At 37.5% G+C, this 18,204-nt stretch overlaps 2 protein-coding genes across 2 annotated transcripts; one reads left to right on the top strand and one right to left on the bottom strand.

Annotated features, from left to right (window-relative positions):
- Positions 1 to 2,618: 2,618 nt before the first annotated feature.
- Positions 2,619 to 14,295, top strand: LOC143890266 (persulfide dioxygenase ETHE1 homolog, mitochondrial-like). The gene is made up of 9 exons (XM_077394876.1): positions 2,619 to 3,038; positions 6,776 to 6,904; positions 7,089 to 7,196; positions 9,065 to 9,199; positions 12,512 to 12,553; positions 12,660 to 12,719; positions 12,796 to 12,849; positions 13,804 to 13,828; positions 13,906 to 14,295. Exons 1-9 carry the CDS (start codon positions 2,781 to 2,783, stop codon positions 14,016 to 14,018), a joined length of 924 nt encoding a protein of 307 aa, XP_077250991.1. The 5' UTR covers positions 2,619 to 2,780; the 3' UTR covers positions 14,019 to 14,295.
- A 1,591-nt stretch (positions 14,296 to 15,886) lies between these two features.
- LOC143889248 (aspartyl protease family protein 2-like) lies at positions 15,887 to 18,204 on the bottom strand. The gene is made up of 2 exons (XM_077393420.1): positions 18,037 to 18,204; positions 15,887 to 17,935 (listed from the first exon to the last, which is right to left on the bottom strand). The coding sequence occupies exons 1-2, from the start codon at positions 18,042 to 18,044 to the stop codon at positions 16,324 to 16,326; spliced, it is 1,620 nt and encodes a 539-aa protein (XP_077249535.1). The 5' UTR covers positions 18,045 to 18,204; the 3' UTR covers positions 15,887 to 16,323.

Here is an 18,204-nt window from a genome sequence, read left to right as displayed (position 1 = left end):
CTGAGCCCATGTGGCTGCTCTCTCATGGAACAAACGCTCCATGAAATGCCTTCTGCCATGGTCGGTAGCAAATCCCAAATTTTAAATGACAAAGTCCTTTATTTTTTTTCAAAAAGTACTATACGGACCACATCAAAGGATGATCCAAACCGTCCATGTGATGGGCCGCAATGTAAATAGGTTGTGCCCAAAAAATCACTGCTATAGGATGATCTCAACCCTCCGATCCATAGAGAACTGCATATTATGGAAACCTCTATAGATCGGAGGGCTAAGGGACTATAAGGGCTTACACCATATAAAATCTCGGTAGGAGGAGGGAGAGCATGTGGTAGGCTGGTAGCTAAGATGTGTGAGAGGGTAGTTTTGTCATTTCAGGGAAAGGGGGAACAGAGAGGAAAGCTCACGTTAGATTGATCTGAACCATTCATTTTCATAGGCCTTGTTTTGGATCTCCTTCCCAAAAATCACGCAAATCGTCCAATCCTGATATCAATAATTTGTATTCTTTGTCAATGAACATGAAAGCTAAAAAACCTACATGCAGGCAACAGCTCGCAACCAATGACAAAAGTGTACACTTTAAATTGGAAGTCAGGATTGCATGATAGAGTGATTTTTGGGTCGTACGAGATCCAAATAAGGTGTATCAAATGAACGGTTTAGATCAGGCTGAGGTGGGACCCACTATTTCCTCTTTATTTTCCAAACGAAATCCTGTTTTGCTAGCAGGCAGCCCTTGTATAATGGTTCGGTCCCACCTTTGGTTGATACAAACCGTTCATTTGACAGGCTTTGCTTTGTATCTCGATGAAATGAAAATAAACAACATTCAACCCTAGCTACCCAAGTAAGGCCTAACAAATGAACGGTTCAGATCAATCAAAGATGATGCCCACTGAAGCATTAGCAGTCATGCCCCACCGTATTACCCTAACCTTTCAAATGATCGGTTTAGATCAACGAAGGTGGTGGGACCCAATATGCCTTAGTGGGCGCGCTTCATTGTATTACAATCCCTTGGGAAGCTACAGAGTACGCTACAATCAAGTGGCTCCGCGTGTCCAAGGAAATGGCCTATGCAATTCGTTGTCTTAGACCTTCAAGTGGTGAGAGATAGGTTGGCAGGTTGGAGGAGGAGAGAGTTGAGAGGGCACGACTAATATGAGGTTGAGAATAAGTACTCTGAAATATCCCCAATTTGAACGAGCTTGAAGACTAGTAAGGAACAAGATCTTTCATCACCTCAATAGAGTATCATCAGCTAAAGTGGAACAGAATATGGTGCTTTTTCTTTAGATCCCGATTCCGAAACAAAGAGGACCTAAATCATATTTTATTCCAATAATCAGTTTTGGAATCACTATTTGTTCTAAAAACCCAAAAACAAGAGGCCCTAAATCATATTTTATTCCAATAATCAGTTTTGGACTCACATTCTAAAAATCCAAAACAAAGAGGGCCTAAATCATTGATTTTTGTATTCAATTGATACAGAACACACAGCCTCTCACTACCTGAAACTAGGGGTGGACATGTGTCGGTTCAGTTCGGCTCTAGGGTATACCCATAACCTAACCGATCCATGTCGGTTCCCAATTTTTGGAACCGGAACCGAATTCGATCGGTTCGGTTATGTTCGGTTCTAGGTTTACCCAAAAGTAACAGGGCGTTAAGATTTTTCGATTCTCAAAATCCAAAATATCCAAAAAGAAAGGGCCTTAATGAGAGAACATGCTCACATGTGATTCTTAAAACTAAAAAGAACAGGGCTTTAAAATTACTTAGTACTCACATTTGATTCTCAAAATCCAAAAATAATAGGGCCTTAATGAAAGAACATGCTCACATCCGATTCTCAAAATCCAAAAAGAACAGAGCTTAATGAAAGAACATGCTCAGTTGCTCACAACCGATTCTCAAAATCCAAAAAGAACAGGGCCTTAATGAAAGAACATGCTCAGTTGCTCACAGCCGATTCTCAAAATCCAAAAAGAACAGGGCCTCAAAATTACTCAATACTCAGTACTCACATTCGATTACCAAAATCCAAGAATAACAGGGCAATGAAAGATTCGAAACAGTGGGGCTCTTGTTCTTCTTCTCCTTAAATCTCTTGAAGAGTTGGGAAGGGAGACAAAGAGAGAGAGATGAAACCTAGGGTTTTTTTTTTTTTCAATTTTAGCAACAGTTGAAGAGAGATTTGACTCTCTTTTTTTGCACTTTAGGGCTCTGTTGTGTAAGTTAAAAGTTAAAAGTTAAAACGGGTGCCTTTATCAACTTTTCTTCTGTAAAACGACAAAAGTGAAGAGACTCAGAACGTGTAATTGCAAGGGGGTGGTTTTATCCATCAAGGAGGGCACACACTGCCATTTTTACCATTTTTATTAAATGCTAAATTTTTTTATAATGTAAAGCAGAGTGAACCGTCGGTTCGATTCTGAGTCCCAAGACCCCAAACCCAGAACCGAACTGAACCAAATAGGCCGGTTCGGTTCTTCGGGTTAGACCCGACCCATGTCCACCCCTACGGCTCAAACGACTCGATTAGGAAAAAGGGGTCGAAATGGCATGTGAGGAGTGGTGTTATCAAAACATGGGATCGCGGATATCATATCCGTCCCGTGGTTCGCTACGTAAACCAGGATCCCATTATCACTGGAGAAGGCGATAATGTTAAGGTGACGAAATCCTCAAAGCGTAACAAAAAATAAAATAAAAAAAACAAAAGAAAATTCGAAACCCTAGCACACGTTCTTCTCCTTTCAGCTATAAGACAGATGTTTCGTTTCCATCTCCTTCGTCTTTCTCTGTCTCCAAATCATTCTCTCTCCGTCAGCAACTCCATTTCTAAAACTCTAGTTTTTCCCTCTTTCTCAATCCCTACAATTTTCAAAACGAAGCTTCGATCGGCAATGGCTGCTTATAGTGCTTCTTCAGAATCCTCGAAGCTTTTTTTACGACAGCTTTTCGAGAGGGAATCTTCTACGTATACTTACCTGCTCGCAGATCTCAGTCATTCTGAGAAACCGGCTGTGGTAAGCGTTTTGATCTTGAAATCTGTGGTTTTCGTCTCTGTTCGTGAGTTTTATCGATTATTAGTGTTGTTTTTCAACTAAATTGTTCGATGTGTTCTTTTATATGATCTGTATTGTTTGTGAATGAAATTGTTCGATATGGTCTTTTATATGATCTGCGTTTTTTATATGCAATTTTTTGATTTGGTACTAAAGTTAAGTAGATTTGAGTTTAATCGATTTAGTGTTGTTTTTCAACGAAATTGTTCGATTTGCTTGTTGATTTGAGTCGATTGGAGTTGTTTGATGTTTATTTCGTTTGATTTTGGGAGATTTTCTGGTGAATGTTTCTTATTAGTCTGCTCCATGATGTTTTGATGTTCTTTTATATGATCTGCATTCTTTGTATATAATTGTTCGATTTGGTACTAAAGTTAAGTGGACTTGAGTTTTATTGATTATTAGTGTTGTTTTTCAACGAAGTTGTTCGATTTGCTTGTTGCTTTGAGTCGATTGGAGCTGTTTGATGTTTATATTGTTTGATTTTGGGAGATTTTCTGGTGAATGTTTCTTATTTGTCCATTTCATGATATTTGGATGTTCTTTTATCTGATCTGCTTTCTTTGAATATACTTGTTCGATTTGGTACTAAATTAAGTAGATTTGAGTTTTATCGATTATTAATGTTGTTTTTCAATGAATTTGTTCGATTTGCTTGTTGATTTGAGTCGATTGGAGCTGTTTGATGTTTATATTGTGTGATCTTGGGAGATTCTCTGGTGAATGTTTCTTATTTGTCCGTCCCATGAGATTTGGATGTTCTTTTATATGTTTTTTTTAATGGGATGTTAAAGTTAAAGTAGATTTGAGTGTTATGATGCTTATGTTGGTTGATTTCAGAAATTATTATCTGTTTGTTAGATTAAATTTCTGCTTGGCATTGCAGTGATTACTTCTCTCCTTTTGGTGTGATTTTTTATCTGGTTACCATAGATAGTCTAATATAGCTCTTTAATGTTCACAATATTTTGTTTCCTGAAGGAAATCATTTTTTAATGATAAATAATGAGATTAAAATGAATAAAGAACCGGGGGATCAGCCTCTCGATCGAGATGATCAATCTACAACCCATGAATGAAAAAGAAAAACAAAAAGTACAGCAGATCACATATCAAGGGGGGAGGAAATCAAACATTTCCAAAGCCGGCCTAGCCTATCTGTCTCACTTTTCACCGATCATCTTTCATGATGGAAAGAGATGGAGGACCCCCTCCACTCGTTCTATAATCTCATCAATCCAATTTACAAATCGCCAAGGATGGGGAAGAGTTCCCTTTAACCAGTTTATCACATTCAGTGAATCTCCTTCCACAATTTTTTTGAATGATAGCCGGCTTTATTGCAAAAGATGAACCGAGATGGTCAGTACAATAGATACAATAAAACTAGAAGAACCCTTTCCACTATTACTTGATCAAGGATGTTAAGGTCAATCAACCTAATTCCTTGATAAACGGCTCTTGCCTCCTCCTCAGTGGAATCTGCAATCCTAATAGGGCGTTCTAGTTTTACCCGTAATAGTTTAAGTAAGTGTAAAGAATTCAAAAGAAATATGATGCAAGAATTTGAGATGGCCGATATAGGTCTTCGCCATTTCTTTCTTGGCATTGAGGTCAACCAAAGAGAAGATGCTATCTTTATTTCTCAAAAGAAGCACGCCAAAGATCAAAGATTTAAAATGGAAGGTGCTACACATGTTAGCACACCTATGGAAATTGGCTTCAAACTATGCAAAAAATGATGACGAGAAAGGAGTTGATGCAACTCTTTATCGAAGTCTTGTTGGTGGTCTCATGTACTTGACGGCCACAAGACCGGATCTTATGGTTGTGGTGAGTATGATTAGTAGATTTATGGAATTACCAAAAAGAAGTCATTAGGAAGCCGGTAAAAGAATCTTAAGGTATGTAAGCGGAATCGTTGACTATGGGATACGTTATGAAAGAGTTAAATATTCAAGCTTAGTTAGTTATTGTGATAGTGATTGGCGTGGAAGTGTTGATGATAACAAGAGTACTTCAAGCTATGTTTTTAATATTGGTTTGGAAGCAATTTCATGGACATCAAAAGGGCAATCGGTTGTTGCTCTTTTAACGACGGAATCAAAGTACATTTCCTTAGCTTCAACAGGTTGTCAAACACTTTGGCTACGATGGGTATTAGAAGAACTCAATAACCCGCAAAAAAGTGGTGCAAATTTCTTTTGTGATAATAGTTCGGCGATTTCACTCACAAAGAATCCAACTCTTCATGGGAAAAGCAAGCACAAAAGAATCAAATACCATTTCATTCGAGACTTGGTCAAGGATGGAGTCATGAACGTTTGTTCTTGTAAAACTAAAGATCAAGTTGCGGAAATTTCTACAAAGGCTTTGAAGTCCGATACATTCATCAAGATGAAGATAAAACTCTGCATGGTAGTGGTCTAACTTAAGGAGGGCTGTTGGAGATATAAGCTTGACCACTTGACTTTCTTGGAACTTGTTACTTGCATGGAGCTTGTCATGCACCCATTGATTACTATATTGGGAGCTTGCAACATAGACTTGACTACATTGGACATCTACTTTTTGGAAGTTAATGTTCAAGGGACGTTGTATCTTGTTTTGGAATTGTGTAAGTCATTTACTTTACATTTGTTAGTGTGCTAGTGGTAGCTTAGGAAAGCTAAGTATAGTTAAGAAAAGTTAATCTCGGATTTGATATGTAGGGTATATTTTGGGCCTTGTATCTTCTTCTTTTGTAAGCCATTTTAGTGAAATTCGAAGTCTCTTGACTAATGTAAGAACTTGAGCTTCTTTCTCTGTGTGTGTGGCATCAAGAGAAAAATCTTCTTCTCTTGAATCTCATCTTCTCCCTCCATCCTAGTTGGTTTCATACCAACATTGGGTAAGCTAATATTCTAGGAAAAAAAATCACGGTAGCCAAACTTGCCCTGATTGTTTTTTGTGTGTCTTTTTGGTGGGTGATTGACTGATTGTACTAGTTCGTCACCCAAAGAGCACCATTACAAGGGTACTTACTGATTTGCCACAAGTCTGTGAATAGTGGACTACTACGGAAGAAGAAAAAAAGATGTTTATGCACTTCCCTGTTTTGATATTGACAACCTCTTTATTATACACTTTTCAATTTGCGCTGGAGGGATAATGTTATTTAAACACCTAAAAATTAGCAAAGCACTGTGACAGACAGTTGTCTAAAATGACAAGTAACTGATCTTGTATCGCACACTTTTCGGATTCCAATTTTTACTCATTTTTGCTTAATTTGCTTTCTTCTTGACACAAAGTTTGGAGGATTCATTGACTGAATTAATCTTTGCATTGGTACTTGCTATCGTTTGCACCTGCATATAAATCTTTTTTTTCATGAGTAAATATATTGTCACTGCAACTCATCTTACTTGCTATCTTTTGCACCTGCATATAAATCTTTTTTTTCATGAGTAAATATATTGTCACTGCAACTCATCTTACTTGCTATCTTTTGCACCTGCATATAAATCTTTTTTTTCATGAGTACATATATTGTTCTGCAACTCATCTTGTTTTGAGCATCTTTTGGATTGGTATATTTACTTATGTCTTCATTTTCAAAAGAATGAAAAAAAAATATTTACTTATGTCTTCTTAAGTTTACCATCTTTTTTACCACCAATTCTGGAGTATGCAATGACTGAATTTATCTTTGTTAGTTGATTGACCCAGTAGACAAGACGGTGGATAGAGACCTTTCCCTTATTAAGGAACTTGGGTTGAAGCTTATCTATGCTATGAATACCCATGCTCATGCTGATCATGTCACTGGAACTGGCTTGATAAAGGTCCGTGCCTTTTGTGTTAGTATATCATAGCAAACAAATTTTCAGTGCAGCATATTTGCTAAACAACTGTGAGCCCATGTCTTGTTCATTTGAAGTATTATACTTTAGTGGATCTTTTTTCTTTTTCTTTTTTTTGCATGGTATGACCATATTTTCAAGTACCAACAAGAGCTGTTTCTTACAGGATAGGATGCCAGGTGTGAAATCTATCATTTCAAAAGCAAGCACTTCAAAAGCAGATCTCCTGGTTGAAACTGGTGATAAAATATTCTTTGGCAATCTTTATTTAGAGGTAGGGTTGCATATACTTAATTAGTTTGATTCTCTATGTGATGAATGAGCTGTATTCTCATGCTAGCTTACCAGTTTTGCTCGCTTATCTCTTTTTTTTCTCTTGTAACTTCTTTGAAGAATTGTGAGTCAAGTGAAGGTCTACTATCACAAAATAAGGGAAACAATATGTCCAATAAGAGGTATAGTTTATCTGTATCTTGATATTTAGCTATATAAATTAAGCCTACTGACATCGGCACTGCCTTCTTTTAATAATTTCACTAACTCATCTTTTCTTTTATTATTTATACAGCTGTCAAAGGTTATTACAATGAGTTACTGCAATTATTAAAGCATGGTAGCACCAATATCATTAGCCTAAATTAATTTGGAAATTAATGGACTTCGTAACATTTTAAGAGTCAAATAATGGAATTATTTTGATTTATTCAGAATTCTTCTTGTTAAGTCAAAGCCACTGAGCAAATTCCATAATATGTGATAATTCATTATTTTGATTTATTCTAATTTCTTCTTGTTAAGTCAAAGCCACTGAAACTGAGTAAATTCCATAATATGTGATAATTCATCCCTGCTTTTGTGGAAGAGGAGATATTGGAAACTGAGTAAATTCCATCATATGTGATAATTCATTATTTTGATTTATTCTGATTTCTTCTTGATAAGTCGAAGCCACTGAAACTGAGTAAATTCCATATTATGTTATAATTCATCGCTGCTTTTGTGGAACCGGATATATTGGAGGATGTGAATATATCTTGTGTTGATAAAAAAGGATGAGCAAAATAATGTAATAATGCTATTTGAACAGAACATATGAAGTTGCCAAACAATTTTTATTGATCATAAATGAAAACAATGTGACTACGAAAACAAGTTAATGTAGCTTTTATTGACTGCTTATGTTTTGTCCATAATCAGTGTGGCTGGAAATAAGTTTGTCTAATACTCTAGGTTGTAAATTATATGTTTGTTGGGTAGTTTAGGTCTCATAAAAAGCACAAATACACAAGTTCTGCGAATGCAAATGCGCATTAACTTGGCCAAATTGGTCTTATTACTAGACCAGCTCAAGTAACCAGATCTGCTAATTTAATTTTTGGAAATTTGCAGGTCTGGTTTTTTTTTTTTTTTTTTTAAAATTTTCTGCAACCAAGGTGTTTTATAATTTTCTTGGCATTTCTGTGTTTCTCGGACCATTGGGGATCATTTAATAAATTTTAGTGCCTGATTTAGTGATATTACATTTCTAGCAATTCCCTGAACTATCAGAAGTATTTTTCAAACCATTCCAGTTTGTGGTAGCTCTGATGAAAAGTCTTTCTGACATCTCTTAATAGATCATGCATGCTTCTTATTTTTGAACTTAACTTCAGCCAGGTAGTCAGGCAGGATCTGAAAAATTCTGGTGACCTCTGGTGTAGAAGGATGGGGATCACATTTTGGGTTGCTTTCATGTGTTGAAGAGAATTGTTTTTTTTTTTTTTCGAAATTGGACCACTGGATTTGTCATGATGATTTTATTTGCGTTGTATGATAAGGATTACTTTCACTGACCACAATTCCATGATCTGTGAATTAGTATGACTACTTTATCCTTTATTCAATAATTTCATGTATCTGCTACTAATTATTCCACAGCCGTAGTAATTGGAAAAATGTTTGCACATCTGAGTTCCTTCCTCTTTTTGTTTATAAAAACTATAATTGTTAGAAAAAGTATCCCATGCTAAACTATGTAGTAGATACAACAATTCTCCAGTGTATTTGTCAAATAAATTCACAGAACTGTATATTTGAAGATTGCACTGTGTACTTTTCAGTAATTAAAATTAATAATGTACATGAAGCATGTGCCTTTTGCAGGTCCGTTCTACTCCTGGTCATACGTTGGGTTGTGTTACATATGTAACGGGAGATGGGCCTGATCAGCCTCGCCCAATGATGGCTTTCTGTGGGGATGCCTTACTGATACGTGGTTGTGGAAGGACAGATTTTCAGGTACTAGATTTAGCATTTTAAAGTGTGTGCTAAAACATGAAAGTAAAATTTGCTGCTGGGAAATAAATTACGCACACAAAAAGTTGCGTAATCTAGAGATTGAGAAAAGCAGCTTATGTACTTCAGCGACCTCCCAGGATGAAGCTCAGAACTTGAGGTCAAGTGAACATGGCTTTGTGTGTTGACCTTAAGATCACAGGTTCGATCCTAGCTAAACCGAAAAAAAGAAAAGAAATGTTGTTCAGAATGTTCATTAGAGTATCGTGTAATCGGATTAATCAACTATATTTTTCCTTGATAAATCCTCATCTAAAAATGTCTCATTGGCTGTACATGGTGACATTGTGCACACTAGGGATGGTGATTATTCATTTTCACGTCGATGACATTGTGGCACTAGGGATGTTGATTATTCATTTTCACAAGTCGGAAAAGCCAGCCCATGCTTTAGCTAATGAGGCATGAAAGCTACATAGTGTTCCAAAACCACACGGGAGTTCACATCTTGTTATCATAACAGCTTCTACATAACGTCTGTGTAGCAGCCTCTTAATGTCACACCTCACACAAGACCTAAAACTAACGATTGAGTTATAAGATAAATGGGCATTGGAAATGATGGCAGCTGCTTCACTACTTTTTCCCAAACTTCTCATTTCCACACAACGTAGATTGGAAACCGCTATGCCATAACAGCAATGCTCATTCGCAGCTGTTTCGTTCTCTTTTGCGCAAGTAGCCCACGACAGCATCTTTTTGACAGATTTACCTGACAGAATTTACTTTAGTGAAATTAAAATATATTCTGGGAAGTGAATACTTACTCTGACAAAAAGTTATGAACTGGGAACTCTAACCAAGACTAGGTTATTGAGCGGCACTTTTCTACGGAACAGATTATGAGAGCTCTTTATTGATGTTGCCATGTCTAGAGACTTGTGAGAACTCCTCGGCCATTAGATTCCCTAGGCCACATACACACTCAATATGGTGACTCAGTTTTTCTAGCATCAAGTCATGAAGGAGCACAGATAATTCATGGAACATCCGTGTTTTAAAAGGTGTTTCTTGTGTACACCTCAAGACGAGGTGTAGTCTCAATGCCTTGAGGCATATATATTCCCAAGGCATAGCCTCAAACACCTGAAGCAACTTAGAAGTACGCCTCAAATTGAAGGCACAAGTGTCATCAATACATCCAATACATGTAACGGAGGTAGAAATCATGACTTCTTGTATTCGTCTTTTCAATTTCCTTTTTGTTTTTTTTTCCGACTTAAACCTACACAGAGGTTAAGTTAATTTAGGAGGGGTGAGTAGAATAACTATTTTACAAATCACATAGCCTCATATGAGAAAAGAGGATGTGGGGGTTGGGATGCTAGGCTTTTGAGAACTGCTATTTTCATATTTATTCATTCCCAGCCGTTCAACAGAATTGAAACCTGTCACTTCTATATGCTTTCTCATCAAGATCTACTAGTTAGATGTGAAGTTTGTGGAGAATGAGTACTTACTGGAATTGTGAGTAGACAATCTCCTTTTCTCAAAATTTTTCCATTCAACCTTTAATCTCTTCCACATGAATCATATATATATATATATATATATATATAGATAGATAGTGTTGTTTTGAGTTGATCTGTAGTGTATTCTGGTAGTTATGTGGCGAGGAGAAACTATGCCATTATGCAAGGGAAGCTGTTGGAGAACAACCTAGAGGATATATTAGATTCCAGATTTATTAGTCTTTTAATGTAGTGCATGTTGGAGGGTTTTTTTTTTGCTTTGAAAATGAACTAAAATTTCTTTTGCAATTTTTATTTTTTTTCTATTTTCGTTATTTTCTGAACTTTTCCAGAACATGGGTTTTTTTTTTGAATGACAAATAAATTTCATTAATAACACAGAGACCGAGAAGGTCCCTAAGGAGAACAATGATTACAATAAAGAGAAGAACGTTAAACAAATTGAACTGTGGGGTGGGGGGAATCAAATAGCTCAAGACTCTCTTTGTGCCATGGTTTTAAATTTCGGCCGAAACGTTTCGTTTCGGCCTAAATATTTCGGTTTCGGCAGAAAACGAAACGAAATGCACATAGTTTCGGAAAAGTACAAAATTTCGGCCTAAACGTTTCGTTTCGGCCGAAATTTCGGAAATCTCGGAAATTTCAGTGAAACGTTTCGGAAATTTCGGTGAAATTTTTACAAGATTTCGTCTGAAATTTCGTACCGAAACCGAAACACTTCAGTTTCGCTGATGACCGAAACCGAAACCGAGATTTAAAACCTTGCTTTGTGCACCCCAACTCTTGCAAGCCTGTCCGCTTCTCCGTTGGCGGACTGCCGAACACGCACAAATGTGATCGAAGCCGACCCTATTCTATCCTTGATTTCATCAAAATAACTGGCAAATCTCCAAGGTACCGCTTTTGACCCACGAAGCCATCTAATGACACTTAGAGAATCCCCTTCCACTACCACCCTAGACAATTCAACATTATGGGGCATTTTTTTCAATGCCTTTTTTTTCATGTTTTTGGATCATATGGGAATGCATTAAGAAAGAGAGAGCATAAGGGTTTGGGGCTGATGTTCTTTCTATAGGGAAGCTACCCCACTCCTTTTGCACTTTAAGGGAGTGTCTGTGTCATGGAGGAGTACAAACTTATCCCCACTAGTTATCTCATAAATCATAATATGCTATTGAATCCGACTATTCAACCATGCAACTCTGCTTCACGGGAGTTGGTTTGTTTAAAATATTTGGTAGAAGTGGTTGATGTTAAACTCTTGTGACTCTAATCACTCATGGAGAATTTTAATTGTTACTTTCACAGTGTTCCTCCTGTCATAGCCAATCTAGCCGTCCTTGAGATGATAAAGCAGGTCTTGAAGGATTGTCACCTTGAGAGAGACAAGGTGTTTGTAGCAATGTCAAAGTTTATATTTGTTCAGTCAAATATCAAATGACAGATATTTTCTCTATAGCTTCCAAAAAGGATATATTTCACTCTTGAGTGAAACTGACTGCCATTTCTACTTCAGCTTGGGAGTGTTTTATTGATATCTATATGGTTACTTTTTGTTGTTTGTGAAATGTATTCTCTAGAATTGTCTATTTTATTGGTCACCGTAGAACTGATATTTTAGTTGTTCTTCTGTATTGGTCCATAAGTGGGGAAGTGTAACATATTTCTATTTTTTGAAAGGTCATGGGAATTTCAGTGTTTGCTTTGCTAGATATCCACCATTTTCATCGAACAATCAAGCAAAAATAGCATTGTTTGATATGATTTTTTTCACTTGCAGGGAGGAAATTCATACCAGCTTTACAAATCAGTTCATTCACAGGCAAGGGCATGAGATGCAAAAAAGAAGTTTATTCCTGAAAAAACACACTTTTGAGTTTTGCCTCATGTATCCTTGTATCAGTCACTTTTTTTTCCTTTGCACTCAGATATTCACATTGCCAAAGGATACATTGGTATATCCTGCTCATGACTACAAAGGCTTCACTGTAAGAAATCCTTAACGCCTCTTGTTCATGAGATATCTGTACTAGCTGCTTATACCACCTTTTGGATGTGTTTCAGGTTAGTACAGTCGGAGAGGAGATGCTCTACAATCCTCGTTTGACAAAGAATGAGGTGAATTTCTGTCCAACAAGTACCAATTTTATTTTATTTTTGAATGGCAGCAAGTACCAATTTTATTTCTTTGTTTTTATGGGTCATAAAATTAACTTTTAAAGATATAAAATCTACCCACCATTTGATAGATATCCCTTATCAAAATAAGCAGAATGCAACTGTGTTTTGAGTGGATGTGAATTAGGGGCTTGTGATTTCCATGTTACTGAAGAGAATTTAGATGCCGACCCCAACTAGTTTGGGACAGAGGCTTTGTTGAGTTGAGTTGAGAAGAGAATTTAGATGCCTAAATATAGCACCTTTTTTTCAGGGAAAAGTGATGGATGTCAGCAACAATTTGTGTAGAGAAAGATGCAAACATATTTTACAATTTAACAGAAAATCAAGGATATTTTTGTTAATATACTTTCTGTTTCATAAAGAAACAACAAATCCACTGTACCATATCGTTGGTTTTATGGAGTAAGATAGAATATCTTTTCTTTAGGCTCCGTTTCTTTCGATGAACAGGTGTAAAGCAAATTTTAAACCCACTTTTGTTTTACACCCATTTTATGTTGAGAGAAACGGATTTTGGGAAAATTCATTCTGTTTTAGTTTGGAGGAGCCACAGTCCTTAAAAATCCTGGTACTTATTTTTCATACAGGTATTTAAGTTTATAGCAGCCATTCAAAAAAAAAGTTCTATGGCAAGGAAAGGCAATTTTCTCCACCAGAATATTTTCTATTTTTTTTAGCTCTCTAGCAAAATCTGATTTTCTTCAGCTTCCCTAATATATTCTTCTTTGTGCTCCGAGAGGTACATTGTGATGTACGTTGATCGAAACCGGGTTCTTTCTAACCATATCCATGTCTTGAAAAAAAGGATCTGTTCTTCTTTGTGCTCCGTGAGGTACATTGATTGAAATTTGGCTGTTTCTAACGATGTCCATGATGGAATTCCTTTTGCAGGAAGCGTTCCAGAACGTCATGGAAAGTGAGTACACTCTTACTGTGGATTGCTTTTCATCATTTACAAACAGCCACTAAGTAACATGCATGCATGTCTTGTAGATTTGAATTTACCATATCCGAAGATGATGGACGTTGCAGTGCCGGCAAATATGGTTTGCGGGTTGCAAGATCTGGATGAAAAGACTGTCTTCCCTCTAGCTGGATCGCTCTAAAAGGTTTTCCCTTGAATTATACTGTATAAAAATAATGGAAAGCAGGACTTCACTGTAATCCAATAAGGTGTGCCTACTAAGGCATAGTGGGTCTTAGATCAACTATACCGGAAAGTGAGGAGGAATTGAAAGTGGAATGGAAGTGAAATCCACTTAAAGATCACTTTGTTAAGGTGTTGGGTTGTCAAGGAAAATTGTATGGAAAGTAGTTGTCTCTAGTACTTCGCTGTATGTTGGTACTCTTGAGTCTTGATTGATTCGATCCTCCAATGCCTGATATGCTCTCTGAATTTGGCTATGAGTTCTTCGCTCTTCTTATCGACCTTGTTTGAACCAAGTCCATCTGCAACAGAAGTGAATGTAGCTTCCTCTCCACCTGAGCCTTTTGACTGGTAATCTTCTCTGAAAGTCCCTTCTTTTCCATTTTTGTCTTGCATTGAAAATGACTGCATTTCCATCCGTTTTGTCTAGAAGTAGAGGCATTTTCATGAAGAACAAACCAAAAGTGGGCAGAGATGCTCAAGTTAGGGGGGGGGGGGGGGGGGGGGGGGGGGTTTGGAATATCACTTACCCAGGAAATTTTGATTTGAGTAGTTCGTCTCCTCTTTTTTACCTACTTTTGATCTCCCGAGCTAGGTGATTTTCCAAGTCAATTTAGGAATTTAGGGCCCGTTTGGATACCTCATGCATTTGTATTTTGATTTGGATTTGAGTTTTGGATGCAAAACACATCAATCATCTTCATGATCATGTTTTAAGAGAGAGAGAGGGGGAGAGGGCAACGTCGAGGAGCAGCGATGGTGATGGAAGTTGCCACAAATATTGATTTCCAAATAATGTCTCGCAGAAAATATTTGAAAATCAATTATTTTTTTTTGCACTATTGTAGCTGATTTGGAAATCTAAGGATCGGATCCGGTTCAAAATATCAATTAAATCCAAATTGAAATCTTGCCGGTATCCAAACGTGGCCTTAGCAATTTTCAGAGCTTGGATGGAAATGCAAGCCAAACTTTTTTAATAATTGGAATTCTTTTCTTTAAGCCTAACTTCTTTTATTGTGTGTAATTCGCATCTTTAAATAACTGGGTAGAGAAGAGGCATATCGGATTTGGTATCCATCAATTTGTTGCATTGATTCTGCCTACATCTGTTCACATCGTTTTTTTATTGGCGACGAAGTTGACTAGCTCTCTTTGCACATCATTCTTATTTGCTATCGTGTTAGTTACTAGTCAGTGTGACCTCTTCTGCTAGCAGCCATTTGAGTCCACTCAAAGTAATTACGTGCCCCAGAAAAATAAAGAAAGTACAAAAGAGTCCTGTAGATGGTTTTTGGTGACTTTGGTGCTGATTTTCTCCCCCATTTAACAACTGGACAGCCATGATCAGTTAATCGTTGGTGGCTTTTGCATAGCCTCGACTAAGTGCGTTGTCCTATAATCAGCCTTTCACGTTTTCTGTGAAGGGCTGAGACTGATCTCACTGGAAAAACATGTTTTTTTACTCTCAGCCCTTAACAGAGTGAAAGGCTGATTTCTGGGCTACTCCAATTTGCAAATAATGTTTACTTCAAATAATCTCAATTGTAAGGAAGGACTAATCAAAAGAGGCCTGTAATCTAGGAAGATGACACAATATGAATAGGAGGAATCGGGTGTGTTAGATTAGAGCGTGTTAGACTTATGAAACATAGTCGTGTGGTTCTACTTAGTCCCTGTTTGGATTTCAGAAGTAACATTTCTTGAATAAAAAAATTTATACTGTATTTTTTTTTTCTCTCTACAAAATAGGGGGATATTATCATAAATTGAAGGTCAAGCAAATTCTGGAAAAGAAATTTTGAAAGATTGCTAGTCTAAAATCAAGAACATGCATGTGAGGTGATCTTCTACATTTGGAAAGAAGGTCCTGTAGAATCCCCTTGTGCTTTTGATCATTTGCAGCAGGAATGAACTCCTTGTTTCTGTTTAACAAAGTATAATCCTCAATTACAGATGCAAAACCACACAAAAGTCACTGCAGAAAAAAAAAGTATCCAGTTTACTGTTTCCTCTCTGTGGAGTAAAAAAATAAAACAAACTGAAGAAAAAACTCAAAAGACCCTCCCAAACCCAGCAGTTGTACAAATTCTCCTCCATCATCACCTTCATACCAAACCCCATCACCTAGACACCCAGTTCAGACTCCATGTGGGTTCTTCCAATTCCCTCTGTATCCTACAACGAAGCCAACGTCAGCTCGACACCTGTCCATCTTCCCCTCTCTAGTCCTACGGGGAATCCACATCATCATCCTACATGTACTACACATCAGCACACCTCATGGGAGCAAAACCTAGCCTAGACTTCTTTGTATCATACAGAATATGGAAATTCTGCTGCTGGTAGTTCCCCAGTATTGAAAGCGAAGAACGCGGAGTCCCCAACATCGCCAAACAGACTATCTCCTCTGGGTCTAACCGGATAAAGTAATTCTCTGCCGGAAAGTCCCAAACAGCCCCATCTTCAAACACAATTGCAAATTCAGGCATCTCCACTTTCTCAACCCCTGATACATTATAACAAGGTTCCAAAACTGGAAAATCAGTCACCACTGGATAGTCCTTCACCATCTTTACAAATGCCTCTTTAATTATTATGTAGGCTTGATCAGTGAAATAACTAAGTGTCGTGCCAGAATCGATAATTGTCCCTCCGGAGCCCTCAGGCGAAACTTGCCAAGTCTCTACTGGAATGTTCAAAGTCTCTCTTCCAACCATGATTGATTTTATCTGAACATAGTAGAAAGTGTCAACTGGGTTCTGTTTCCCTGTCACTAAGGAAGTGAAATTCAAATTTGGATGGCTCATTAGACTCTGATCCTCGCCGAAAATTAGCTTACTGCTGACACTGATATTACTGTTTCTATCAACCAGACAGTAGGAAAATGTGTGTCCATAAAGAGATTGGAGCTGAGAGGAGAATGAGAGCGGGCCCCGCCCCAGACCGAGTAGTCCTGCGGCGCCATGGAATAGTCCTCTGTTCCAATGACCGCAACCGAACATAACATTCTCGACTCGCCGGAGCTCTGATCCTCCGGTGGCTTTTGTCAGATTGACTGTGAAGGTTTCGATAGCAAAGTCTCCAGTCGTGTTTGATCGATCTCCATACCAGTAGTAGTACTGGCAGGTCTGATTGGATGATTTGCAGGGGAGAGGGGGATCAGGGGAAGAAACAAGGTTACAACGCGGATCATTACAAGTTATATTTTGGAAAGAAGATGAAATTTTTGGATTGTATGGAGGGCCATTTTGTTCAAAGCAATAATGGCAGGGGAGGCATTGGATCCAATTGAGATCACTACCAGTATCAAGTATCAGAGAGAAATGCTTGGGTGGAGTTCCCAAATAAACATCTATGAAATACTCGCCTGATCCGAGGCTCACACCGGATTCCAGTGTCGCCACCAATTGGTTATTGATGATCTGTTCATCCGCCTTTTCGTCGTTTATTAATTTTGATGATTTGCTCTGGCTCTGATCTGTTATCCTTGAAACTCTGTTTTGATTTTTACTCTCTGTGATCCTTCTATGGAGGGTATGAATTCTCGTCAGATCTTTGTGAGTGGATTCTTTCAATGATTCCTTCTTGGTTTTTTGGATTCCTGGGCTCGTAGGAATGTGATTCAGGTGAAGTTTCAGTGCGGGTCTAGGCCGACACCCAGAAGAAGAAGTGACTGAATTTAAGGTTGGGTGATTTGGAAATTCAATTCCATGAATGAGAGATCCATTGGATTTTACTGGGTTTTTTTTATTAAGCCCTCTGGCTTTACAAACAGAGAAGGAGAGGAGAACCAAGATGAATATCTTGGAAAACAACATAAGTGTCTTCTTGCTTAAACCTTTTGTTTTCAGAGTTTTTTTCTTCTCACATGAACTTCCAAACACCAAATGAGAAAAAAGAAAAATCAGTAATTGGATTAGAGGAAGAAGTAGAAAAATAAGCTTTGTATCTGTCCTGAGAGCATGTTTGTTTACCTGGTCATGTTGGGATTCTTCCTCACTGCTTCATTGCTCTTGAATTAGAATTCTACCCTTTTGGCCTTTGTCATAGTTGAACCAATTCAGTGAAAAAAAATTTCAAAATGATGGCAGGAATTTTAGGTGAAAATAACACAAAATGTCAACTTTTTTGTATTCACTTGA

This window comes from Tasmannia lanceolata, unplaced genomic scaffold (genome assembly GCF_043159265.1).
Source record: "Tasmannia lanceolata isolate RefF3 unplaced genomic scaffold, GAP_Taslan_0.1 ptg000013l, whole genome shotgun sequence".
Taxonomy (NCBI): domain Eukaryota; kingdom Viridiplantae; phylum Streptophyta; class Magnoliopsida; order Canellales; family Winteraceae; genus Tasmannia; species Tasmannia lanceolata.
Note: the sequence above shows the minus strand (reverse complement) of the source record. Positions and strands in the feature narration are given on the sequence as shown.

Coding starts and splice junctions, on each gene's coding strand:
- LOC143890266 (XM_077394876.1), top strand. CDS start 2,781: ATGTTTCGTTTCCATCTCCTTCGTCTTTCTCTGTCTCCAAATCATTCT. Junction 7,197..9,064: donor TTGGCAATCTTTATTTAGAG/GTAGGGTTGCAT, acceptor TGCCTTTTGCAG/GTCCGTTCTACTCCTGGTCA. Junction 12,554..12,659: donor ACAAATCAGTTCATTCACAG/GCAAGGGCATGA, acceptor CTTTGCACTCAG/ATATTCACATTGCCAAAGGA.